Below are 25,754 nucleotides of genomic sequence, written 5' to 3' on the forward strand. Positions count from 1 at the left end.
GCCAAATTCTTCTAAGAGAAGAGAGCGATACTGCTGAAATCAGGGGCCTGATTAATTCTGACAGCTGTGGGAGGGGAGGCAAGAGACGCATTCTTAGAACCAAGGCGGGCCCCACGCTCAGCACATTCTAGATGCCATGGGCTTGGGGGTTTCGAGAGAAACCCTGTGACTCACCCTCGCTTCCCATGGCCCCTGTTTCACATGAAGGCACACAGTCTTCCCATCATTCTCCCCTGGCCCCCACTCTGCCGGGCACTGACACCCACCCCACCCCACCCCACCCCGCCCCACCTGCCCCCAGGAGGCACCCAGCTGCCCCCGCCCCGTCCCCACGTGAGTGGGGGTCCTCTCTGCTGGGCTACAGAGCCACCAGCCCAGGCCCAGGACACCCCTGCAGCAGACGCACAGCGGCCTCCTCTCTCACCCAAAGCTATGCAGGGTTAACCCCCTTTCCTCTCCTTTTTCCTGGAATCGGTTTGCTCGCACAGCTGCAGTCGGGCTGCTGTGATACGTGGCGATGAGGAGTGCTGCCTGCGTGCCGGGCCTCATGCTCCAGCTTTGCCTTGTGCGTGTGCCTCGCCAGCAAGCCCGTAGGGGAAGCCGTGTCATCATCGTGCAGCTGGGCCTTCTGAGAAGCAGATGCCGAAACGCAGTGGACAGGCAAGGGGCTTATTGAGGGGAAAGGTCTTTCCAGAGAGAAGGAAGGAGGCCGGTCAAGCCGGGGGGAGCCATCAGACTGTGGGGGCCCACCGAGGGGCACAGGCGAGAGGGTCGGGCGTGAGCGTGTCCTGCATTACTGTATGGTCTAAAGGAGCTTCTGCACAGTGGCCAGGGAATCCTCAAACCCAAATCAGCCGTCACTAGAGGCCTGGGCCCCCAGGAACTGGCTGGGGGCAGATGGAGGAAATGTGGGCCCGACGCAGATGCAGCAGTACGTTTGAGAGCACAGCGGTTGGGGTCCTAGCTGTGATTGCAGGTCTCTGCAGCACATTCCATAATTAATACTTATAATCCTAAATATTATTAGCAATTTTTGCATGTGTTGTGGGGATGCCTGGGTGGCTCAGTCAGTTGAGCCTCCAAATCTTGATTTGGGCTCAGGCCAGGCTCTCTGGGTCCGGGGATGGAGCCCCATATCAGGCTCCCTGAAGTCTGCTTGTGTCACCCTTCATGTGCCCCTCTCCCTGCTTACATTCTTTCTCTCTCTCTGAAATAAATCAATCCTAAAAACATTTTGTGTGTGTGGAGTGCCACAATTATTCTCACTGAACTGGCTGATAAACCGAGGCTCCGTGAAGTCACCTGCACACACTTTGAACCCAGTTTACTATGTGACTCCAAGGCTTTCTCCGGGGCAGTGTGCATCTGAGCTATCGACCACCACACCTCAAGCCTGATTCCTCAGACTCCGTAATCAGCAGAGGGCTGGGCACACATTCAGTGTCCCATAAGGTGGTAGGGGTTGGGACCCCTGGGGGGCTCAGTGGGTGAGCATTTGCCTTCGGCTTGGGGATTGAGTCCCACATTGGGCTCCCTGCATGGAGCCTGCTTCTCCCCCTGCCTGTGTCTCTGCCTCTCTCTGTGTGTCTGCCATGGATAAATAAATAAAATCTTAAAAAAAAAGGGGGGCGGGGTTGTAGGGGTTAGTGTGGCTGAGCTCCTGTACAATGAGAAAAAATGCTTGCAAGTCTCCTGTGTCGCCGGTAACACCTAGAACCCCGAGGCAGAGTCAAATCCTTCAGCACGAGCCTTCCTTTCAGGATCGTCCTAACCAGAGGGGAGCCCCTTTCTCAGCTCCCGTGGCCCTCTGGGCCTCTCTTCCAGCACCTGCCAGTCTGCCTTATGTCAAAGTCCTTTGCACAACTGTCATCTCCCACGAGGCGCTTTGCAGTCCAGGAAGCCGATCAATAACATGCTCAAGACCAAATGCCAGCAGGAGGCTGAACAAGGCTGGAGCTCAGATTAGTCTTTGAGCCCTTCTGCATACACGCCCCAAAGATATGCAAATAACTGTAATTGAGTGAGCAGGGCCACCGACTCCGAGGGGAGGCTCAAGGAATCCCCCTTGCCCCTCCACATCTGATTCTTCCAGTCTCCCACTAGGCAACCAAGGGTACACATCTATGTTTTGGGAAGTGCTTCAAATGTCCTTTTATTCTCAGCTGACTTCGTCTATCCCCAGATTGCCCCACTGCTGACAGCGAATCCATTCATGGACCTGTCATTCAGAAAGCAATATGCAAAATGCATTCATTCATAAATCGATACTGTCTTCCTGGGAGTGCCGCCCAGAACATGAAATGCACGTGCCCCTTAATCTTACTTCCACTTCTAGGAACCTAGGCTACAGAAATCCGTACACATGTGCACAGAGATGTTGTACAAGATGTTTACATCATTGCAACATTAATACTAATATTTAAAAAAAAGGAGGAAATAAAACATCCATCAAAAGCAAATAATTAAATAAATTAGGGCTCATCTATGTTACAGAATTCTTGGCAGCTATTAAGAATATCATAGTTTTGGTGCACCCGGCAGGCTCAGTCAGTAGAGCCTATGCCTCTTGATCACGGAGTCGTGAGTTTGAGCCCCTCGCTGGGTGCAGAGATTACTAAAAACAACAACAACAAAACAAACAAACAAAAACAAAAATAAAACAAAAACAACTTTAAAATACGGTGCGGGGGGAATTTGATAATTCTGAGTTCAGTCATGGACACACACTAAGATAGGCTGAGTTAAACAAAAAAAAAAAGGCTGGGTTGTTTTTTTTTTTAAAAAGGGTGAGTTTAAAGAGCAAGCTGCACACTGATTGATGGGTATGGAAAAGTTCTGGAGAGGGGTTGTACGACTATGTGAAGATACTTCACACTATTTAACTCTGCACTTCAGAATTGTTAGGATGGGAAATTTTACGTACGGATGTTCGGCCACAATTTCTTTTAAGGAACAAGTTGTAGAACCATATGCCCAGTGATCCCATTAGTACCGGTTATTACCCTCAAAGAAATTTCTCACCTGTGTTTTAAGCATATATGTGTGTAGATACAGTAATAGAAATTTTTGTAGGGCTGAGTACTATCAAATTCACACCCGAGTGTTATGCAAAATTACTTGTGGAGAGGGGGGCTGGCATGGTTGGGTGAGGAGGAAGAGGTTGTGAAGAACTTGCCCATTTCATTCTGTGTGTATACACAAGTGTGCGTTTCTTTGCTGTTTGAATTACTAAAATTGCTTGTGTTAATTATCCTTGCGCTGCGCTCATCCATCCGACAGGTCCCCAGCAGCTACGCCGGCTCAGCTGCCCTTTTCAGAGCTTGGAATAAGCCTGATCAGCCTGGATTTCTCATCTCTTTCTCTTTCTTGCAGACTGGCTCAGGGGACGGCCTGCCCCTGTCCCCTTCCCTCCCGCCTTCTTCCCCGCTGCAGGGGGTGGGGGTGGGTGCGGTGAGTTGGGTCAGAGTCTCGCTATGAGGACCGTTACTTAGAACAGGCTTCTGACCAGAAAAGTAGACGGCCGAGTGCCAGAAAACCATCGGCCCTTCTAGGTCTTCCTGCAAATACCGGGGCTCCCTGGACCGCAGGCTCTAGGCACAGCTAACCGAGGTCTGGGGCTCAGACTTAGATGTGATCGTGGTTTCTTTGAAAAGTAAACCTCTGACTGGTGAATTTGGAACCACAGGTCTCCAAATCAGAGGGTAAGGCCTGGGAGCACTCCGCTCATTGTGAAACTCGAGGCCCCTGAGCCCCGGGAGGCTCTGCTTTTTGAGGAACAAGATGCCACGGCTGCCTGGACTGCCAGAGGGACTTTGGTCACGTTTCCCTTGGGCTCAGGCAGCAGTGGCCTGCGCGAGCCACCGGTTTGGACTGGGCCCAGGGACTCATTTGCATAGCCTTTGTAGGTCCTTGGCCTCTCAGGGCCCCAGCAACCGATCAGAAAGGTTAGGACCAGCACTTGGTCACACTGGGCCTGAGGGACAGAAACAAAACCCAGGGGGAGGGGAATGGCAAAGGGGGAAGGACAGTCCTGATATTTCACTTGCAAATCCCGCTGGCAGTGTCCCATGGAGTAGGAAACTTCGCTGTCCCATAGAGCAAGAAAGTTATGCAAACGAATGCATTTGCATGGCAGCCCTGGCCCCTAAAAATGACTTTACCACACACAGGTTCGTGCCTCTGCCTCTCGGCAGCTGCCGCTCAAGTCCCCCCCACCCCACATCTCGCCGCCTGCAAGCCACAGACGAGACTTCCTGGCCAGAGGCTCTGGGTAGTAATTTCCCCGCCAGAGCAATAAGTATGCACCACCCCTCACCCGGGGTGGATGTCCATTCCAGTGTAACCCTAGGTTTGAGATGTTGGTTGGTTTGTGAAAAATAAAACAGGTGGAAGGTGAAGCATGTTAGAATTTGTATCTGCTCTGGGGCAGCTGTCAGGGGCCCTTGTCCCGGTGCCCGACGTGCGGTGTGAGGCCCACGAGGCTCCTGCAGAGGCCGGGCCTCTGGGTGGCCCTCGGAGGGGAGCAGGGCAGCCTTGTGACAGCCGTTCGGCCCACTGCTCCAGAGGAGCCCCCAGCTACAGGTAACGTTATCCTTTCTCGCCCTGACTTGTCAAATGTGTAACGAAAACTGACCTAAGTGGAAGGCGTCTTTCAAAATTGATGAACTGAAGTCGAGAGGGGAAATCCCTGTCAGGCTCTGTTCCCAAATCTCGGTATAGATGGGGGGCGGGGGGTGCAGGCCTCGTGAATGAGAGGAATCCAGGTGGGAGTGGCTGGAAAGACAGAGTGGAGAAGGGGGGCCTGCACTGGCCCAGCCGCTCTGGGAACCAGGGTGGAGGGTCCTCGAGGAGTCAGAAATCGAGCTACCCTAGGACCCAGCAATCGCACTACTGGGGATTTACCCCGAAGAGACAGATGTAGTGAAACGCCTGGGACCCCTGCACCCTGATGTTCACAGCAGCAATGTCCACGAGAGGCAAACTGTGGAAGGAGCCTCGATGACCTTCGGCAGTTGAATGGATGAAGAGGACGTGGCCTACAGATACGTGGAAGATTCCCCAGCCATCAGAAAGGACGATCCCCACCACCGACACTGACGTGGATGGACTGGAGGGTCTGATGCGGAGCGGAGCTGGTCCCCCGAGAGGGACGATCATCACAGGGTCTCACGCATACGGGGAATATAAGAAACCGTGAAGGGGATAAGGGAAAGGAGGGGAGCTGAGTGGGGAAAATCAGAGAGGGAGACACACCTAACTCCTAACTGGGAACCGAACAAGGGGTGCTGGAAGGGGAGGAGGCGGGGGGGCGGGGGACTGGGTGATGGGGGGGCATGTGATGGGAGGAGCCCTGGGGGTTATGCTGCATGTTGGCAAATCGACAACAATAAAATAAATAAAAACAAAGGTAAGAAAAAAAGAAAGTGGGCAGAAACACACCCAGGACGCCCTCTTAGGGCGGTAAATCAGATTTCCCTCGGAGGACCTGCTGGGGGTCAAAGGTCAAGCTGAAGGGAGGGTGGAGGGGGCACGGACAGCAGTTCAGACGGAAAGACAGAAGGGGGAGCCTGTGCCCCAAGGGAGGAAGGGCTCTGCAGGGACAGGCGTGGAAGCTCGCCTGCGCCCTCCCCTCGTCGTCTCCGTCCAGACTGCCCGCGCAGGGGGCGCCCCGGGGTCCCAGCTCGCCTGCCCCTGGGGCCCGAGCACCGGGTGCCGCGGAGGAGCTGAACCTGAACGAGCCACTTCAACCTCTGCGGGCTCATCTCGGCCGGTGAGTCAAGGAGGCCGAAGCACTGACCCCCTCACGGGGTGGGGGCCTGCAGCTTGGGGGGGGAAGCGCCCCTTAGGCCCCGGACCGTGCCCCCTGCTTCTCAGAGTCCTGGCGAGGCCGCCTGGGGCGTAGAACTGGTATGAGCCCCAGAAAGGCAAGCATGTGAGGGCTTCGTCCAGAAGGATCCAGGCTGTGCAGCTCTGGACCCCACTCATCCCTCCGACGTCTAAGCTCCCTGGTCCCCAAAGGCAGCTCAGTAAGCGCCCGGGTGTCCCGTGATGTAGGATGCAGGGCGTCTCCTCACACCTGTCCCACAGCACAGGGAGGGGACGGCTGGGTGACTGGGTGAACTTGCCAAAAGGACCCTCGGAGCTGCAGCTTGGTGTCCCTTTCAAAGAGAAGCTACCTCCACACCTGCCCCCCCCCCCCAAGAGCTGGGCAGAGGCTGCCCTCCGGGCCCCACTCAGGCCCCACCGGTTTGTTTACATCCCCGGGTGGCTAGGACACCCACTTTCCCCGGCCGCACCAGCGCCTTCCTCCTCCCTTGAATAACTGAATTTCCTTCACACCCCAGCAGGCACTACCCACTGTACCCACTCGTCACTCACAGCCCCCCACAGGCACTTCCTGTCTCCGACCAAGGCAAGGAAACCCCCAAATTTACTGTTATTGTTTATCTAACCAACGCCTCCCCAACCCAAAGCACAGACAGGCCCTCCAACTGAGGGCGAGACTGATCCGCCTAGGCCGCTGCCCCACTCCAATCCTAGGGCTCCCTGTGCCCTCTGGGCCGTGGGGCTCGCCACGGCACAAGGCCACCTGGCACCTTCCGGAGCAGGGACATTCATGAGCTCATAGAGCTCCTCACAGTAGCCACGGGGTGCAGGAATGTCACCCCCACTTCAGAGAAAAGGAAACAACTGCACTCAGTGGAGAGGAATCCATTCTGTCTCACCTTGGGTGCCCCTCGGCCCACTTCCTTATCTAGAAGACGTTAGCGATTTTTTGTGTTTTTTTTATTTCAAGAAACTCTATCAACTTGGAAGCTGGAGCTCCAGGCGAGATTCACCTCTGCTTAGTTGTGAGACCTTGAGAGAGTCGTTTTACCTCTGTGAGGCTGTGTTTCCTGTTAGGGAAATTGGAGACTAGTCCTCCAGCCCTCTTGACACCTTACACCACTTTGGCATGTTCCGGAATCACACCCCGTTGCCTCCTGCCCCAGCCTTTGCCTTTAGGTCCAAGTTCTTTCTCATCCTGTCTGGGAATTTAGCAGGAGGAAGTTCAGTGACAGGGAATCACGGAGCCCCTCGTGCGTGGGTCAGGGGCACGAGGAGGAGCACAAAGGGAGGGCAAGATCCCATGGGCCAAGCAGGGCCCCTCCTGGCCCTTCCCCCCAGCCATCCTCCCTGAACACCACATCCAGGCGGGATCGTCCCTGGGCACAAGTATGCTGAGCCGAGCTGACCCAGCAGACACAAGGGTCAACATGTGGGGCAGGAGGCTGAGAAGGCTGAGCCAGGCCTCTGCGCAGAGCGAGCACCCCGCAGATGCCCACGTCCTGATCCCCGGACCTAGGCACATGGTTCCTTACACGGCAAAAGGAACTGCAGGGGGATTAAGGTTAAGAGCCTGGTGATGGGGGAGATTATCCTGGATCATCTGAGGAGGCTCAGTCTAATCCCACAAGTCCTTAACCGTGGAGACCGCGCTCCCGGCTAGGTCAGAGATGGGACCACAGAAGCGTCAGAGGGTGTGACGCTGCTGGCTTCAAGGATGGACGAAGAGGGGCGCCTGGGTGGCCCAGTCGGTTAAGCATCTGCCTTCAGCTCAGGTCAGGATTCCGGGGTTCTGGGGTCTGCTCAGCAGGGAGTCTGCTTCTCCCTCTGCCCCTCCCTCCCACTTATACTCTCTCTCTCTCAAGTAAGTAAATAAAATCTTAAAAAAGAAAAAAAAAAAAGGAGGGAGGTAAAAGGTCATGAGCTAAGGAATGCAGGGGCCTTTTGAAGCTGGAAAAGGCAAGGCAATGGAATCTTCTAGAGCCTCCAGAAAGGACCGCAGCTCTGCGGAGACTTTGGTTCTAGCCCAGTGAGACCCCATCAGACCTCTGACCTGTGGAACTCCACTACATTTGCGCTGTTTTAGGCCAGAAATGGAAAATGGATGTGGCCTCCAAAGACGGCAGAGCACGGGCGCCGCCCCCGGGCACGCTCACCCTGGCTCCCCTCCTCCCAGCCCTCGTTCCCTCTTCCTCCATGTTCTCGGCACTTCTGACACCTGTCTCAGTGCAGCCAACACAACTGGACTTCCCGGGGAGCAAAACCGCCCGTGGGCTTATCCGAGCCGTGGTTTCTACACGGGTGAGTGGTCTCACGCTGGGCCCCGAGCCTGCCAATCCACCCAGGAGCCATAAAGGGGGGTCGGGGGCCACGAGGGGCCGCCCTGCCTGTGCCCACAAGCCCGAGCCGTGGAGCCGTGATCCTGCCAACGACTGAGGGGCACGAGCAGGCCTCTCCTGTGGGCAGAAGGCCACGTGTGAGGATGGAGAACACCCCAGGCCTCTGGATCCTGAGTTCTAGTCCAAACCAGGCTGCTATGTGACCTGCAGCACATTCACGTGCCCTCAGTCAGCTCCCTGACTCATGCAGCCGGGGGAACCACCCTGCCTTGCCCTTCTCCCCAGTCAGCCCCGGGGACCACGTGAGAAAATGTGAACTAGGGTGCATCGCTGTTCCATCTGACTGCAGGGAAGAGCAGTGGGGCCAGCAGACCGATTTCCACCTTAGACCCCACCGCAAACTGGTCCACTGTGTGATCCCAAACGTCCCACCTCTGGGCCTTGCTCTTCCCATCTGTGCAGTGGGGGGAACAGGTCAGGTGACCATGGCAGGGCTCTTTCGGGTCAGTGTAGACTCTTTCAGTGTAAGCTTAACCCCTATTGCCCCCTCCTGGAACTTTCGGGAATGACACCACCCTGCTCCCTTGGTCTCTCCCAGGATTTGAACCCAGAAACACACCCCACCGCGGGCTGAGGCGTCCAGCACCTGGCTGTGGCTAAACAGGTCAAAGGATCATGTGCTGAGAAGCCAGCGGGCTCCCGATTCGGTATTTGACGAGAGAGCACGGGCTCTCCACCCCATGCTGCCCCCCGACCCTGCTCCAGAGAAGAAAGAGCAGCATTCGTGCCCCTACAGCAGACACAGCCCGGCCAGCCTGCGGCCAGGCCAGGTGCTCCCGCACCCACACCCAGGGAGCCCTCCCAGCATATACCAGCACTCTCCACGGGGGTGCAAAGAGGAGAAGTGGGGGGTGGACAGGCTGCGTCCCACGAAGGAAGAGCAAGAAAACCTTTCAACTATTAAATCTGTTTAGTAAAGACAGTTTCGCTCATACAAAACAACAGTTTACAACAATCTGAGTGCTGGCCACGCCGTCAGGGACCGGGAGGCACTGGGGGCCCTCAGAGCCCTTGCCCACATCCGGAGAAGATCTGGGGTGCTCCTCCAGCAACTCGGCCCCGAGGGAGACGAGAGCTGGAGAATCAGTGCCCACCCCTGGCCCGGAGACCTCCCCCCACGCTGCTCACTAGTACCGGGGGGAGGGCCCTTCCCGCCCCCCCCCCCCCACTGGCCTGGACACACAAGGCTGAGTTGCTTGGGGGTCGAGGTGAAGTGGCTAACGGAGGCGGGGGCAGAGTCGGGACATCTTTGGTGTGAAGACTCCCCCACCCACCCACGGGGCCACCCAAGGGGTGCCGCCTCTGCCCTCGAGGGGGAGCCGGCCGGTACCCCCAGGGGCCCAGGAGAGGCGGCAAAATGCAAAAGCTCCAAGTCACTTCTAAACAGCCCAGGCTCCCCCCATGGGAGCAGAGAGGAGGCCCATTGAGAAGTGGCTCAAAATATAGGAAAAATCATCAAGAACGGGTTAATCATGGCAGGAAGGGGGAGAGAGGCTACTGGGTAGGGAAGCGCCTCAGAAGACTAGGACCAGCACTGCACGGGCGCCCACGGGTGGGGGTGAGGGTGGTCCAGCCTTCCCGACTGCTGGGCCGGAGCCCAGGTGGCTCCTCTCTGCCTCCCAGAACCACCGGGCAGGCTGCGGGGCCGGGCTGAGTCGGGGCAGGCTTCTCAGGCACTTTGGCAGACCTGACGCAGGCACGGCAGGCCCAAGGAGGGGTGAGGTTCTTGAGCCACAGCAGGGGCCCTCCCTCTGCAGCCCTGCCTGCCCCTGGCCCCATGAACATGCACAGTCCCAGACACAGATCCGGGCACGTGCGCACACACACACACACACAATCACACTCGCCTCTGTCTGTCTGGCACATCGGTGAGGTCTGAGGGCTCCCGCAGAGGCGGGTGGCATCCTGGCCCCGGCCCCGCCGGGCCCCGAGCTCCCAGAATGCCTCAGTCGCAGGGGCCCCCGGCCGGGATGGGGCAGGAGAGGCCAGGTGGACGCAGGGACGCTCCCTCGGACAGTTGCCACAAACACCCCTGAACCAACCCCGAGCCCTTACACATCCAGAGAGGAAGGGGTCTGGGCAAGAGGAGGCCGAGTGGGGGAAAGAACAATAAAAGAAGTTTCATAAAAATTCCAAGTCAAATTACTGATAAAATTGCAAAATGAGCACAGGTTCCAGAGCGTCTTGCTCTTTTCTCTCCGCACCGCCCGCAGCCTCCCAGCCTCTCCCTCTCCGAGGTGGTGGGAACCACAGGCGGGATGCGGCCTCGGACGGGCTCTGGGCTCCACGCCGCCGAGGAGGGAGGTGAAGCGGGCAGTCCTGGGTCTCTTCGTTTAAAAAATATATTCAGGTTGAGAGTTATTGCTTGTCCGCCAGTGGAGCGGGACGGGCTCAGCAGCTCAGTGAGCGAGGGCCGCGGCCTCCAGGGCCCGAGCTTTCTTCCGCCTCTTCAGAAGGAGAGGGTTGGACGCATCTTCGATCTTTTTTATCTTGATCTGCTCGTAGTCGACACGCATTGTGGCCAAGGCACTGGTCATCTCCTCCTGGGGAGGGGGCAGGGTGACCCCACAGGGCGACAGGGGAGATAAGAGACACAGGGAAGGGCAGGGTGAGGGCGACAGGGGGTGGGAGCAGAGAAAGGACAGGCTGGTCAGTGGGTCCGAGGCTGACAGTAGCCTCAACCCCCGCCGGGGTCACTAGAGCCTGCTCACAACCGTAGGGTGTGTTCCCAGAGCCCCCAGCGACCCCACTGGAAGCAGAAAGAGCACTGGACTAGGAGTCAGGGGACCTGGGCTCTGGTCCACCCCAGCCCATCGCTAGCTGTGTGACCTTGAGCAGGTCACTCTCCCTCTCTGGACCTCGGGCTCCTCATCTGCAAAACGAGGAGACGGTACCAGATAGCCTTTCGGGTTCCTTATAGGGAACCACCGCAGGCCCAGCCTGGCCAGGGAAGGGGCTCAGAGTCACTGCTCTCACTGTAACAGAAATCCCTGGGGTGAGCGAATGCAGACTCACACCCCCCCACCCCACCGGCCAGCACCGCCCCTCACCCCCGGGCACCCACCCCCACCCCGGGCCCCTCGCAGCCAGCGGTCCCCTCACCTTGACATCCTCCCACCGCTCCTTGTCCTCCTTCAGGACCCGGCTGGTGTGCAGTGGGGTTTGAGGGACCTTTGTTGATTGCTGTGGGGGAGAAAAGGAGTTCAAGGGAAAGCCTGGCGGGGAGCAGAGTGGTGGCTGAGCCCTCGCCCTCGCCCTCGCCCTCGCCCTCGCCCTGAGGGTCGGTTTCCACTGACCCGGGTCCCTCCGGCCCACCAGGCTTACCATGATCCAGGGGTGGTTCATGAATTCCGTGATGGTCATCCTCTGAGTGGGCTCTGTTTTCAGCAGGTTCCGGATGAGCATCTTCACTGTGGGGTGGGGCAGGGGACAGAGACAGCTCAGGGGCCACCCTCTCTCTTCTGCTTCTTCCCAAAGTTTTCAGGGAGAAACCAGACTTAGGGGCACAGGGGGGTGGGGGTGGGGGGTTGCCTGGAGGCAGACTGCCCACAGAGCCGGTCCCGAGGGGCATTATGGTTACACCTCTTGATAGGTTACATGCAGCCCCACACCGTGGCCCAGGGTGGGTCCCTCACGCAGACAGGACATGCCCAGCAGGTGTGAGCACAGGGATGGACCCACTGCCACACCACTCCTGGGGGCCGGATCCTGCAGGTACCACGTGTGCGCACGCATGTGCACGTGCACAGGGTGGGGGAGGGGGTCCTTACCTTCCTCTGATACCTCCGACCACTCTGGGTTGGGAAATTCATACTGGCCCATTCGGATGCGAGTCTTCATGCCCGGAGAGATGGCGAGACCATGGTTGGAGTAGAAGGGGGGATACCCACACAGCCTGAATCAAGAAGCAGGAAGAGAGGGGGACAGTGCGGGTGTTATTCGGGGGACTTGCACCAGGAACAGAGTGAGGAACAGGCTTCTTAGAAAGGTCACAGAGAAATGCACTCATGGATTTCAGGCACAATATACGAAATCAAGAACAGGCCCCAGAAATCCAACACACCCAGCATCTAAACCACACATTTTCCTGCCTGTGAGCTAGTTTATACCTGCCGCTTAGCTATCAGAATCCAATAAGCATGGAGACAAGGGGACATGCAGGGGATTCCCAGGGAATCCCCCATCCAGAAGGGGATGTGGACCTCTGCTCCTTCCTCTTGTCCCAGAGAGGTACAGGCCTCCTACTCCCAGCCCAGCCCAGCCCAGCCTCCTCCGCACACCCTCCCTGGCACACTCACAGGATGTACATGATGACACCCAAGGACCACATGTCACAGGACTTGTCATACTTCTCGGGGCCCAGCACTTCTGGAGCTGCAAACCAAAGGTCAGTGTGGGTGGATCCGGCCCCTGGAACACTGATATACCCCAGCTTCTCTGCGGATCATGCTCCCTATCCCAACCCTTCAGCCCATCGTGATGATACTGTGGCCGGGGGTGGGAGGGGGAACAGTCATAACCCCATGCTGAGGCTGCGTGGGGGAGAGCAGAAGAGCCTCCTCCAAGAGGAACCCCGGGGCTAGAATCTTAAGATGAGACGATTCCTGGACTGAAGAGCCTTCCCGACCCATGCTGCCCACTTAATTTGACAAACATGAGTTTATTCTGGATAAACGTGAGTTCACTTGGCTGGAGATGCGGAACCCAATCTGTGTCCCGGGCTCTGCTGGGCATCTGATGGCAATGGCTGCTCTTCTGGGGGAAGTGCACCTGCGTGCACCAAATCCTGCCTATACTCCCAGACGGATCCATCTCCCATAACGTCTCAATTCCAGATTAACTCACTCAAGCCCTACTTCTGGGCAGGTCACAGCAGAACCAGCTCCGGGAAGGTTCAAAGGACACGACCCCCCCAGGACCAGTGGCCCCTGAGAGCTATAGAGAGCACCTGACAACAGCTCTGGGGAAAGACCAGCTCCCCGGGCCCCCTCTGGACTTACCTACATAGTACGGCGTGTAACAGGGAGTGGTCAGAGAGTTGTGGCTGGTGGTTTCCTTGGCAAAGCCAAAATCTGTGAGTTTCAGGATGGCATTGGGCCTTTTGGAGGTGTACAGGAGATTCTCAGGCTACAGAGAGGGAGACAGACGGACAGACAGCAACGCTGCTGAGCCTGTGAGGAGGGTAGCGATTCCTGCCTCCCCTCACCCTTTCAACAACCATCTGTCGCCCTCGATCGGCACGCCATCAGGAGCATCCGTTGCACGTGGCCAGGTGCCTGCCTTTGGGAGCTTACAGGGTACTTGGAGACAAGAGACGAGCCCAGAGAACCGCCAACAAACACCACGGGGACACAGAAACCAAAGGTGTGACTGTGTGGCGCTGACTAAGGAGGACCACAGGGCTGGGCGTAGCCACAGAAGGCTTCGCTACTGGGCTGGGGCTTGGCCCAGAGAGGGCGGCCCCGGGGGGCAGAGAACGGCCCCTGCCCTGCTCTGCCGCAGGAGGCGCAGCAGGGCGCAGGGCAAGCCCGGCCACCTCCCAAGGGTCACCGTGGCCCCCCGGGCCGTGGCTCCCACACGGCAGCGGACAGCGGGCACCTTGACATCCCGGTGAGCGATGTTGATCGAGTGCAGGTACTGGATGGCCTCGCCGATGCTCTTCATGATTTCTGACGCCTCTGTGGCAGGGGGGTGGGCGATAGGAAGCAGAGTCGCAAGATGTGGCAGGAGGGTTGAGGACCCAGTTAGCCCCCTCCCACCCCCCACCCACCCGAGGAGTGGCCCCGGTGTCCCCCCCGCCCCCCCCCGACGGCCCTGCCCGCCCAGGCCTGTCCCAGCAGACCCTTCCTACCTCTTTCCGTGAACGCTTGGTCTCCTCGGTCCTGGATCCGGCTGAAGAGTTCTCCACCATCCAGACTGAAACAGAGCCACGGTGAGAGGGGCGGGCCCGGCCCAGCAGCCCTCTCCGTGCCCCCTGGCCCTCGGGAGCCGTCCGGCCTGGCTTACCACTCCATGACAATGAGCAGGCACTTCCTCCCCGCGTACAGGTTCTCGTAGACATCCACGATGCGCACGATGTGGGGGCACTGGGAGGCCCGCCAGTGCAGCTCCACCTCCCGGCGGGCCTTGGGGCAGTCCTGAAGCATCTGCAAGCCCAGAGGCCTCCTGCGTGACTGCGCCGTCCCCGCAGGCGGGCAGCTGGCGGCCACCCGGCACGACCCGGTGGGAGTCTGTTCCGGGGCGCCCGGGCTCTCCCCACCGGCAGACCTGCTCCTGCTGGTCCCCTACTAGCCCCCCCACCCCACCCCCCGGCATTTTCTCTGGCCTCTCCTCCTAAATCCTGACTTAGAGTTTTGCAGCTCCCTTATCTGCTCTAAAGGGAACCTTCAAGACGACCCCACGACCCCACGGGGCCTCGGCCCAGGCTGAAATCAGCCCCGGGGCCACTCGGTCTAGCCGGGCCTGCAGGCTACCCTGGAGGGCGGCAGAACTGGGCCCTGGGGCACGGGGGCTGAAGGAGGCCTGAGGAGCACAGTCTGAGGAGAAGGCACACAATCACGGAAAGGAGCCGAGAGGAAGGAGAGACTCCAGAACCAGTAGGAAAAGGAACTTCCAAGACCCCTCAAGGTCCAGCACACCAAATCCAGAGCAACGCGCTTTCTCAGTCTTGCGCTTTACTTCATTCAACCCCCCATGGCCTCGGGAGTCGGCCGATGTGGCCGGGACGCCGCTTCTCACCAGGTGTGCAACCTCGGCAGGTTCCTTGACTCATGAGCCTCAGTCCTGCACCTTGTCCCACGGGCCAGGTGGCCAGGGGCCCTAATGGAACCTGGATCCCTCACCTGGATCCCTCGCCAGCCTCAGGGGCTGAATCTTGACTAATCCCAGCCAGTCGCATGAATTTCTTTACCAGTGACGAGCTTGGGAACAAGCCTAAGACCCAATGGTGGCCAAGAAGAACTTGGTCACGAGTCTGCTAGCGGCCTCCTAAAGGAAGCACCACCTTTCCCGCACGCGGCACCTGGCGCAGCACCTGGCGGGAGGACGCATCAGCAAGGAAGGCGGGGAGGAGGCGTGGCAGTCACCTGGGGCCTGGCTGACACTGAGCAGCCCTCAGGACTTGTGCTTGGTACGATAATAATCTTTCCTTGCTCTACAGACTGCTTTTATTTTTATTTTTATTATTATTATTTTTTTACAAACTGCTTTTAGTAGAATTTTATTGCTCAGAGCCAAAGGCATCATGGTCTATCCCCCTATAAAATGGGGGGTAGATCTGTCGCAAGGATTAAACGAAGCAATTCTGCAAAGCGCCCAGCAGAGCCCCTGGCAGATGCCCAACAAGCAGAGCTGTCACTTTCGTCACGGACTGTTGGCTAAATGCACAGCACTGATGCCAAAATAACCAAGACGCCGCCCCTGACAGACTTCCCATCTCTGTGGGCCACCAAGATGAGCCCTACGCAGTCCCCATCAGAGGCCCGAGGCCGAGAGGGACACGGTGAGGCAGAGGGAAGGCAGGGGGATGGGGCCCTGCTAGGGGGGAGCAGGGATGGGGCAGGTGGGGGATGCAGCAGCTGAGGCTCAGAGACCCGCTGGAAAGTGCAGGAAGCTTGGTCAGAAAGCTGGGACGGCCAGGACGGAGCCAGGTGACCGAGGGCAGCGACAGGCAAATACGGGAACTCCCAGCCCTGAGGACAGACCTCGTCACGCTGCAGGCCACGACATACTAGGCCTTTTCTGACTGTGCAACTGCCATGTTACGGGATGAGGAAATCGAAGCTCAGGGAAACAGTGTGTCCAGGGCTAAGTCCCTAGAGAAAGGCAGGGCCAGGGTTGGACCCCAAAGCCCAGGCCTTTTCCATGTCACCACAAAGCTTCCCCGGGAGGGGTGGAGGCCCAGACGGGTCAGTTCCGGACAGACACCTGCAGGCTGACCTCGCAGCACAATCTCTAAACAAGTGGGGAAGCTGCCCACGGGGTCACACTGCCACCTCGTGGCCATCTGGGGACACCGCACAGGTTCGAGCTCGGCCACCCACCTTACCATGGCCCAGGAAAAAAAGTTTATTTTCCTCTCCCCCGCTCTAAGCAACGCAGGAGAAGGCACCGGCCAACTTCATTTGCAACTTCATTTGTGGAGCGCACTTCCACTCCACGGGCATTTACTGGGTCCCGCGTTGTGCAGGGCGCCAAGAGGAACAGAGCAGTCCCAGTCTGAAAGAACTCAGGCTGGCGGGGGTCAGGGTACTTACTACGGGAGGCCGACACAGGAAATATTTATAACCCAGTGAGCCAATGTGCTATACAACTGGCAGGTTCAAAGGGTTCAGAGGCAAGAGTCCTCAGAGCAGCCGAGTAAGAAAGATCTCTCTCGCCCCCTGCAGGTACCCTGATCACTAGGAGGCCAGAGAAGAAGCACAGTTGGCGGATTTACTCAGAGGCAACCTGAGGTCCGGGATTTACCATCCGTCCAGGGGCGGGGTCTCGAATTGGTCAGTATCTCCAATGACCTTGAAGGCGTCATTACCTTTCTAAGCCTGTTTTGCATCTATCCGTGAGGGGGGCCCCCTTCCTTACAGAGCCATTCTAAGCATCTAATGAAAGAACACCCCTTAAAAAGGCTTTGTCCTCAGAGGGGCAGTTATCACTGGAAACCAGCAGCACAACTGCCACAGCAGAGGCACCCTCTCCATCACCTCGAGTTGAGGCTGGGGCCCACTGAGGAAGCCGGTCCAAGTCACCAGCAAGACTCCAGGCTGGGTTTACGGGCAGCCCAGTGACCACAGTCTGGGAACCAGCTCCATGCCCTGCCCTACCAGAGCTGTGCTGAGTGATGACACGTCAAAGCCCAAACCCAAGTGCCCCTTGGTCCCTCCTGAACTCAGAGCTCCCACTCCAAATGCTGCTCTTTCTGCCTTGGACAGGTTAGACCGTGTGGCAAAGGAGAATTTGTGGGCAGGAGGCATGGGTTCCCATCCCACCTCCGGGCCTACACGCAATTCTTCACCTGGTAGGTGAGCCAGATGGACCCAGTACAATACACTTGGCCTTGGGAACGGTGTACAACTCATACCCCAGCTCTGCACTTCCTAGCTTGGGTCAGGTAAGCCAACCTACCCTCTGACAAAAGGATTTCCTCATTTGCAAAACAATTAATTTAGTGAAATAAGTAAACTGGAAAGGGTAGTATTTTTTAATTCTAAAAGGAACATAAGAATTTCCCATGAAGACTGGAGACTGGCATCCAGGTACGTGTTATGAGAAATCTCTGAATGGATATGAAGACCAACTCCAGCAACAAAAGTTAAGACCTTCAACTGAGTCAGGCAGGCAGGCTGGCTGATGTCATGGGGGAAGAGCCTAAAGAGCCAAAGAGGCTTTGTGGACAGCTGTGGGGTGCAGAGAGCCTGGAGGGAGGACAGCAAGAATGTGCTAATCTGGAGTACAGAGCTAAGTAAAGAACGGGAGGGGTGGGGGGGGGGGGCTGAGCTCCAAGCCAGAGGAAAGAGGGAATGAAACAGGATTCCTGGGGTCCTGCCAGGAGCCACCAGCAGGTTCAACCAGAAGCCAATAGAGTCACCTAGGAGAGGTAGGAAAGGCTCACCTCTCTGGCATGGACAAAGACAAGGGCCCAGGTCTATAGATCTCAGGGACCCAGACTGGAGAGAGGGAGACGGGGAGGGTCTTCTCACTAAGAAGCCACAGGTCCTTAGACATTAAGAGCCTGGAAGGGTTTATGAAATATTTTAAGCCCACGCAAAGCACGGAGCAGATACTGTGACTTGTCTCCACCCCCTATAGTTCGCGTCTGAAATTCTCTTGCACTGTAGAAAAGGTTAATTGTTGCATGTGCTAGATTGCAATGCAATAGGCCAGGCCACCCTACCAACTGTGGCAAGGGCCTGGGAAACTCTAGGATGACAGCGGCGATGAGGGAGATGCAGGAGCTCTCCCCAAATGCTGTTCCCTGTCTCAGTTTGCTGGAGCCCGAAGGCAAGAGGACCGGGGCCCCCAATTCTGGTTGCCTGTGGCCCCATTACCTCCCATCCTCCCAACCAAGTCTTCTATCATGAGGCCACAGGGAAGGACTCAGGAGCAGTCAGCATCCTAAACTGAGCTGAGCCAGAGAGATGGGAAGAAACAGAGCCCAGGGCCTGGAGCCCGGCTCGCCAGCAATGGGGACATGAGGACTGACGGGAAGGAGCCAGTCCCAGGCCCCAAGGGATCACGCCCTTCACAAGCTCTAACAGCTGCCAGGTGTGTGAACTTGTGGACGTCTTTAACCCCTCCATGCCTCAGTTTCCTATCGGTTAAAGCAGACTAGTAAGAGTCCTCAGCTATATTAAATGAGCTACTAGACTCCCCCTGTAACCTACTGTGAGCAGCACACGCGTGTGTTAGCACTCTGCTCTCACTTCCCGGCCACGCTGTCGCAGTGCCACGGGGTGGGCAGCTGGGCTCCCGCTCACGCCCCCCTCGGTCAAGGGGGTATTAGTAGTCCCGAGGGGCCCCAGAATACCGGCGGGGAGGCGGTCTGGGCATCCTGAGCACCCCTGGCCTCCCTCCACTGCCTCAACCGGACAGCTGGGGGCGGGGTGCACTGTAAGGAGAGAAGGAAGCCACCCCTTTCCTTCCCAGGCCTGACAGGGAGCCAAGAGTGATGCAAAAACCTGAGTCAGGCACTGGCTGTGCTGCCCGTGTGTGGTGTGTGTGTGGTGTGTCGTTAAACCAGACGTCCTCGGTCATAGCAGGTCAGCCCCAAGGCCCCGTGTGTCATGCACCAGCCACCCACCCCCTCCCCACCCCCCACTACAGGATGGGGTGGTGCTGGGTGCTGGGTGCTCTGCGGGCTAAAGAGAAGGATGTGGGCAGGAGGGCTGCTGCTGTGAGTCCCCCCCACACACAGTGCAGGACCCCCGGGAGCAGGGGAAGGGGGACCCTGCCCTCCTGCGTGCTCTGTGCTAAGTGGGTGCTAACTACTCTGAATGGGGACCCCTCATCCACCCCAGAGGAAGTACCTAACTTTTTTTTTTTTAAGATTTTATTTATTCATTCATGAGAGACACAGAGAGAGAGAGAGGCAGAGACACAGGCAGAGGGAGAAGCAGGCTCCATGCAGGGAGCCCGATGTGGGACTCCATCCCGGGTCTCCAGGATCAGGCCCTGGGCTGAAGGTGGCGCTAAACCACTGAGCCACCCGGGCTGCCCTCATCCAACTTTATATAAACGAGAAGACTTGGGCTCAGAGAAACTAAGCAATTAGCTCCAAGCCTTCCCGCAGTGGCCCGTGGCAGGGCTGGGATTTGATGTGGGGCCCCACTGCTCCTGACGCTCCTTTTCCACCGCCCCATGGGGGAAGGCAAAGGCACAGAATCCTCCAGAACCATCCATGACATCAATGCCAAAAATGGGGGCGGAAAACATAGACATGCCTGAAAGTACAAACGCTTTGATCCCGAAATCCTGCTTTTAAAATTTTACCCTAAGCTACTACCCTGGATGGAACCTGAATGTATGTACATCCCAATCCCGAGTCCATTATGCCAACCAGAAGCCAGCGGCCCAGCAACCAGCAATTGAGATTGCTTTTTTTAAAAGTGCACTTAGCTATATAATCTATAATCACGAATGTGATGTCTGAAGTGAACATTTAATGCAGAACGGAGTCCCGAGTCTGTTAGGTCCTCCATCACCGTGAGTGGGGGCACTCACCCTGGCTCTTTCTTTGCAGCACAAATCCCAATCTTAGTTTCCCTACACTTACTCATCAGAAAGTATATGATAGTAGGTGAAAAAACCCAGTTTCAAAGGCTTATTATGGCTAGTGCAGTTCTATATTTTTATTTATGGGGGGGGGGCGTGTAAGAGGAAGAGTATTCATACTCAGTAAAATGCTAATTGTAATTCCATCTGAAAAGCAGGATTACAGGGCCTTATTTTTTTCTTCTTCAGATCTTTATTTTCTAGGTGATTTACAATTAGCATTTGTACTTTTAAAGAGGCCAAGAAAGCAGCTTAGCTCTCCAAATGTAAATGGGAGGTTGTCATCCACACCCCCAGGCCGGCCAGGGAGCAGAGAGGCTCAGGCTCTCAGGCAGCTCAGCCTCCCCAGGTCCACAGCAGGGGGCTGCCACCTTGGAGTCTGGAGCAGGAAGGCAGCCCGCCGCAGCAGGTGCAGGCTGCAGTCAGGGGGGCGGGGGGGCGGTGGTGAGCAGACACTGGGAACCACAGCACAAGGGGTTCCATCATCCTGCGTCCTCTCCAGCTCCACTCCACTCTGACCCAGCCCTCCCACTCCCCAGCCAGCCGTCCTCTGTGTCGGCTCAGCCATGGTCACACCTCTCCTTCCAGCCTGGCTGGGGAACTGGACCCCACAGCCCTGTGCTAGCGAGAAAGGGAGGTGTGAGGAGGTCACGGGGACACAGGCCCAGGACACGCTGTCCTTACATCATGTGATCTCTGTCTGGGCCCTTCAAAGCCTCCATCTCTGGGTCCGGAGCCAGGGAGGGAAACAGGTTGGAGACACACAGCACGCACGGTCCAGCACGTGAGCTCACCCTCCCGAAATGCCATCACTCAGCAAACATCCGGAGTACCCAGTACACGCCACACACTGTTCTGGAGAGTGCTGGGATCTAACAGAGAACTGAGCAAGTAAGGCCTGTGCCCCATGGGACTTCCGTGTGCATGCAGGAGGTACACGGTGAGAAAGCGGTTTTAATTCGATCTTGTGATTTGTGCATAAAGAAACTAAACAGGGTGCTGCCAGAAACCAGCAGTGGCGGTGAGGGAGACTCTCCCTCAGCCCCCCTCAAATTAGGGAGAGCTGCTTACAGCCTGGAGACGTGGTCACGTCTCTACCTCTAGCCGAGCTCAGAAACATAAGAGATGACAGATGGGTCTTGGTTGAAGTGGTTTTCCTCTACATCTATGGGGGGGTGGGGCTGGGGTAAGGAGTATGTCCCCTTCTAGAGTTTCTGCAAAGCTCAGCGAGGAGCTACTGTTGGTCTTCCCCTAGAAGTGATCTAAGCAGAAATCTCAACAGGGTTCGCAAGTCTTAGAAGGTTACTGAAGTAGAAGATACACAGAAGTGCTGCATCAGGGTCCCTGGCTGGTGCATACATTCCCAGATATTTGGCTGGGAGGTAAAAGTAGTACTCTCTATTTGCTACTGGCTTTCGTTATTGTGATAGGGAAACATCTCCACCCAGAACAAAGCCACACTGAACAATGAGGAATCCAAGACTAAAAGCTTTGCAACAAACACACCACACTGCCCAGAAGATGAGCTGGACCTTCTTGTGGTTCCCACCCTCTCTCTCCAGGACCCTCCTGGGGCAGCCATAAAAGACCAAGGTTCAACAAAAAGGCAAGGAGCTTAAAAGTCACACCATAAATGACAATTTAAAAAAATATATATTTGCAACACATAATGGATAAAAGGCTAACTGGGAAATCAATTGTAAAAGATTAACAACCCAATATAAAAATGGCCAAAGAATAAGAACAGGCAGTTCAAAGAGAAAGGAACACAGACGGCCAAATGATTCTTGATGCAACTCATTAAGAGAGAAATGCTTATAAAAACAACGACAGCAATTTCACCCGAATGGCAAACATGTTTTCATGTTGGACCAAAACCAAAGCAAAATAAAACTCTTGGGTCTATGCCAACATTTGAGAGGAAAGGGCACTCTCTCATACACTCAGTAGGGATATAGATCTTGTTTGAGGAGTCTGGCCGGATCTCTCAAGACTGTAAATGTTCAAACCTTGCACGAAGTCACTGCCCACCTAGGAAACCATCCTAATAAATAGGTTCCTAGAGCATTTTAGTGGCCTCAAACTGGTAACAACCTACGTCCACCGCTGTGGAGCTAGTCAGAGAAGTGGCCGGGCGCCCATACAACAGAGGATTTAGGGCCCGGGCCCGGGCAGGAGAGAGGCAGGGCCACACATCCACGCGGTGGTGAGAAGAGAGTGCCCACCCACGGGCGAGCAAAGGACAGGACGACACTCTGGCTTTATCGTTACCATCCCAGCTTGTTTAGTGGACCTGCACCGGCATCGCTTAAGTAACTTTTAAGGTATATTCATAAAAGCAAGCAAGCAAGCACATCAAAGGTTAATTAATGGTTCGCTGTACATGGTGGTAATGTTTTCTTCTTTTGTGTGTTTTTTAAATTCCGAAAAAAAAAATTTTTTTAAGTCCTGAACAGAACAGAAACATAGAATACCATTTGGGTGGTTTTGTTTCTTAAGGCAGAGAGGAGAACATATATGGGCTTGCACTTTTCTGGATGTCTTTACCCTCCCCCACAAAAATGTCAGCCACCAGCTGAACCACCAGTTAAGAGTAGGTTCCAGCGAGAAATGTGCATTTTTCTTGTTTTCCCCCTTCTCCTTTCTGCTTTATATCTTTCTGTTATATTTGGATCTTACCATCTGCATGTATTTCTTTTTAAAAATCAAGCCGAGGGGGTTCGATTCCAGGAGGCAGTACATCTCCGTTCTTACTTGACCCCTGGCCTGGGAAAGTGGCACAGCTGTACATGCCCCATAGCAACCTGGCCCTCCTGCGGGCGAGGGAAGTGGACAGAGACAGGGGATCCCACGCGGACCAGGGGAGGGATGAGGACCTAGCGTAACTCCAGGTATGAGGGCTACCCAGCTGATGCAAAGGCCTGGTGTCTTCCTGGAGAATATTACCAAGTTAATAAAGAACGGGCCGAGGCCCCAAACCACCAGTGATAACCACTTCTGGCTTCTATGGGCATGAATGCTGCACACGGCAGGGAGAGGCAAGCCCTCTGGAGTCTTAGGGAGGAAACTGAACGACTGAGGGACACAGATATTTCTCTTTCTTCTAGCAGGTGACTATGACTTTGAAAGAGAAAGAGGAATTTTCATGTATAACCACACCATCCATGTGTCAGGTGCACTCTATATTTAGAACATACGTTATACATAAGCCTCCTAACCGCCCTGTGGAAGAGTCAATTGCTGATCCCATTTACAGGTGTGGCAGCCAAGGCCCGAGGGAAGCACCCTTCCTGAGGACACACGGCGAGTCACTGCCAGGGCCAAGACGCACACCAGTTCATGCTCCACGTTCCAGACTCTTGTTTTACGGCAAATGAGGTTTTGACAAGCAAATCCTGAGCTGCTAATAGTAGTTGATTGTTGCCCTGGCTGCCTTCCCTGCCCCGTTCACAGGCCTTTCCCCATTTATCTCTGCATCTGTCTGGCCCCGCATCCACTCAATGCTGAAGAGATATAATGTATATGTGTACGATCGGAACCACTTCACTGCCCATGGAGTACAACAGGATACAAGGCATCTTCCCCGAGGACACAAGGTAGACAGTGGTAGGAAGGAAACACACTCAACTCTCCCAGCTGGATTTAAGATAAAATCTGAGTGGAAGGATGAAAACATGCCATTTTCTTCATAATATCTAGGTATGGCTTTTAAAAATCCTGAGATGGACAAATTATCAAGAGAAATTAAGATCAGGGCGCCTGGGTGGTTCAGTTGGTTGAGCGTCCAACTCAACTTCGGCTCGGGTCATGCATGATCTCAGGGTCGAGAGAGGCCCAGTGGGCTCCGCCCTTGGCAGAGTCTCCTTGAGACTCTCTCCCTCTGCCACTCTGCTGGCTCTCGTGCGTACGTGTGCAAACTCTCCCTCTCTCTAAAATAAATGAATAGGGGCGCCTGGGTGGCTCAGTCAGTTAAGCATCTGCCTTCAGCTCAGGTCACGATCCTAGGACCATGAGATGGAGCCCCACATCGGGCTCCCTACTCAGCAGAAAGCTTGCTTCTCCCTTTCCCTCTGCTGCTTTCCCTGCTTGTGCTGTCAAATAAATAAAATCTTTTTTAAAAATGAAATAAAAATTAGTAAATAGATCTTTAAAAAAGAAAAAAAAGAGGGGCGCCTGGGTGGCTCAGTTGGTTAAGCATCTGCCTTCAGCTCAGATCATGATCTTGGGGCCCTGGGATTGAGCCCCGTTTTGGGCTCCCTGCTCAGCCTTCTCCCTCTGCCCCTCTCCCTCCACACCACCCACCCCCAAGCCCTCCCTCTCTCTCTCAAATAAATAAATAAAATCTTGTTTAAAAAAAAAAAAGAAGGAAAATAAAGACGGAGGGAGGTCAGCAACACTGGTTCTGGCCAGTGCTGCCTCCAGCAACTTGACCCTGTACAGGTGACAAAGCAGATTCAAATTCTTAATTAGAAGTGATAAATGCCATGTCATCATCATCATCACTCCACTTCAGTGGAATGAGATTCATGGCATGTACACCTTCATCAACAGATCTAATGGGACGTAGAGAGAGTAGAGCGAGAGAAAGTGGAAGAAGAGAGGGTCCTATAAAAGAGGGCAACACCCCACCTCTGACAACAATTCCACAATTCCACATGCCCAAGACAGGAGGACAGCAGGGTGCAGAGAGAAGGTAAAGGAGTCAGAAGTAGCTCTTGGGGAAACCTTGGAGAAACTAGAAACTAGATGGCAGAAAATAGGAGCCCCTCTTCCCTAGTTAGCAGATGTGGTCCAGATGCAATACAGAGCTCGCATCAGCTGACATGGACACGAGGACATCTGATGGAGAGAGACAGGCAAGGTGGTTTTTTTGTTTTTTTGTGTTTTTTTTTTTTCCTGCTAAGAGCAGGGCACTTGATAAATTCTTGCCGTGCCTTTCTAAAGGGTTTACCTGTCACAAAGCCGGAGGTGCAAGGAAGGGAAATGCTCTTTGGACTCAATGCTAACCAGGAAGCAAAGTCTAGTAAACTGCGTAGGAAAACAAAACACCGTAGTTAGCAGTAACAATAACAACAAGAATACCACACTGGGAGGAAGTAACCTTGTCATTTTAGAGTTCAAAGGAGGGGAAGAAAAAACCAGGGACAAAAACAATTGTTTAGCCTAGACCCGCAGAAAACCAGTATTTAGATGTTGACAACGGAACAGTATGAGCAGAGATCCCACGGAGGGGGGTGGGGGGAGGCATTTTGCAATATAAGGTCTGGTCTCCCCCAAGCAGACTCTGAGCATGTAAATCACAAGAGTCCCCAATTTTCCCAGAACAGGAAAGCGGGAGGACAGAAGCAGTCACAGATGACCAAGTCCACCACACAGGGAGCCACGGAAGACAGGACCGACCCCAGGAGGGTGGCGTGGAGAGTGAGCAGGGCTGGTGGCAACGTGAGAACCACTCGGGGTGTCGTCACCCTACGTGCAAAGCCAGAGAAAAACCAGGGAGCGCGAGGGCCCGTCGTGGGGGCTGAGGCTCTAGGCTACAGGAACGCTGGACGACGCGGGAATGCTCGTCTCCGATGTGTCCCATCCTTTCTGTCCAGAAGGACGTTCTTCCGACGGAACAAGAGAACCGTCTGCACTGAACCGTCTGCACCTCCGATGGGCGCCGGACCAAGAACCAGCTCACGAGCACCGAGGAGGACGCAGGTACGAGATGTCAACCTCACCAGACTCGCGTGCCGGGATGTGCAGACGCCTGCAGGGGTG

At 55.5% G+C, this 25,754-nt stretch overlaps 1 protein-coding gene across 2 annotated transcripts in view; it reads right to left on the minus strand.

Moving 5' to 3' along the window:
* Positions 1-9,116: 9,116 nt before the first annotated feature.
* MAPKAPK2 (MAPK activated protein kinase 2) overlaps positions 9,117-25,754 on the minus strand; it is a 45,210-nt gene continuing 28,572 nt past the window's right edge. For both annotated transcript variants that reach the window (XM_077902325.1, XM_077902327.1), the window contains exons 2-10: positions 14,232-14,371; positions 14,077-14,141; positions 13,824-13,903; positions 13,226-13,352; positions 12,524-12,599; positions 11,996-12,120; positions 11,550-11,635; positions 11,328-11,408; positions 9,117-10,768 (exon numbers count right to left, since the gene is read on the minus strand). In XM_077902325.1, the coding sequence (XP_077758451.1) occupies positions 10,625-10,768; positions 11,328-11,408; positions 11,550-11,635; positions 11,996-12,120; positions 12,524-12,599; positions 13,226-13,352; positions 13,824-13,903; positions 14,077-14,141; positions 14,232-14,371 (924 nt within the window). In that variant the 3' untranslated portion in view covers positions 9,117-10,624. The remainder of the gene's footprint in view (positions 10,769-11,327; positions 11,409-11,549; positions 11,636-11,995; positions 12,121-12,523; positions 12,600-13,225; positions 13,353-13,823; positions 13,904-14,076; positions 14,142-14,231; positions 14,372-25,754) is intronic.

This window comes from Canis aureus, chromosome 6, assembly GCF_053574225.1.
Source record: "Canis aureus isolate CA01 chromosome 6, VMU_Caureus_v.1.0, whole genome shotgun sequence".
Taxonomy (NCBI): Eukaryota; Metazoa; Chordata; class Mammalia; order Carnivora; family Canidae; genus Canis; species Canis aureus.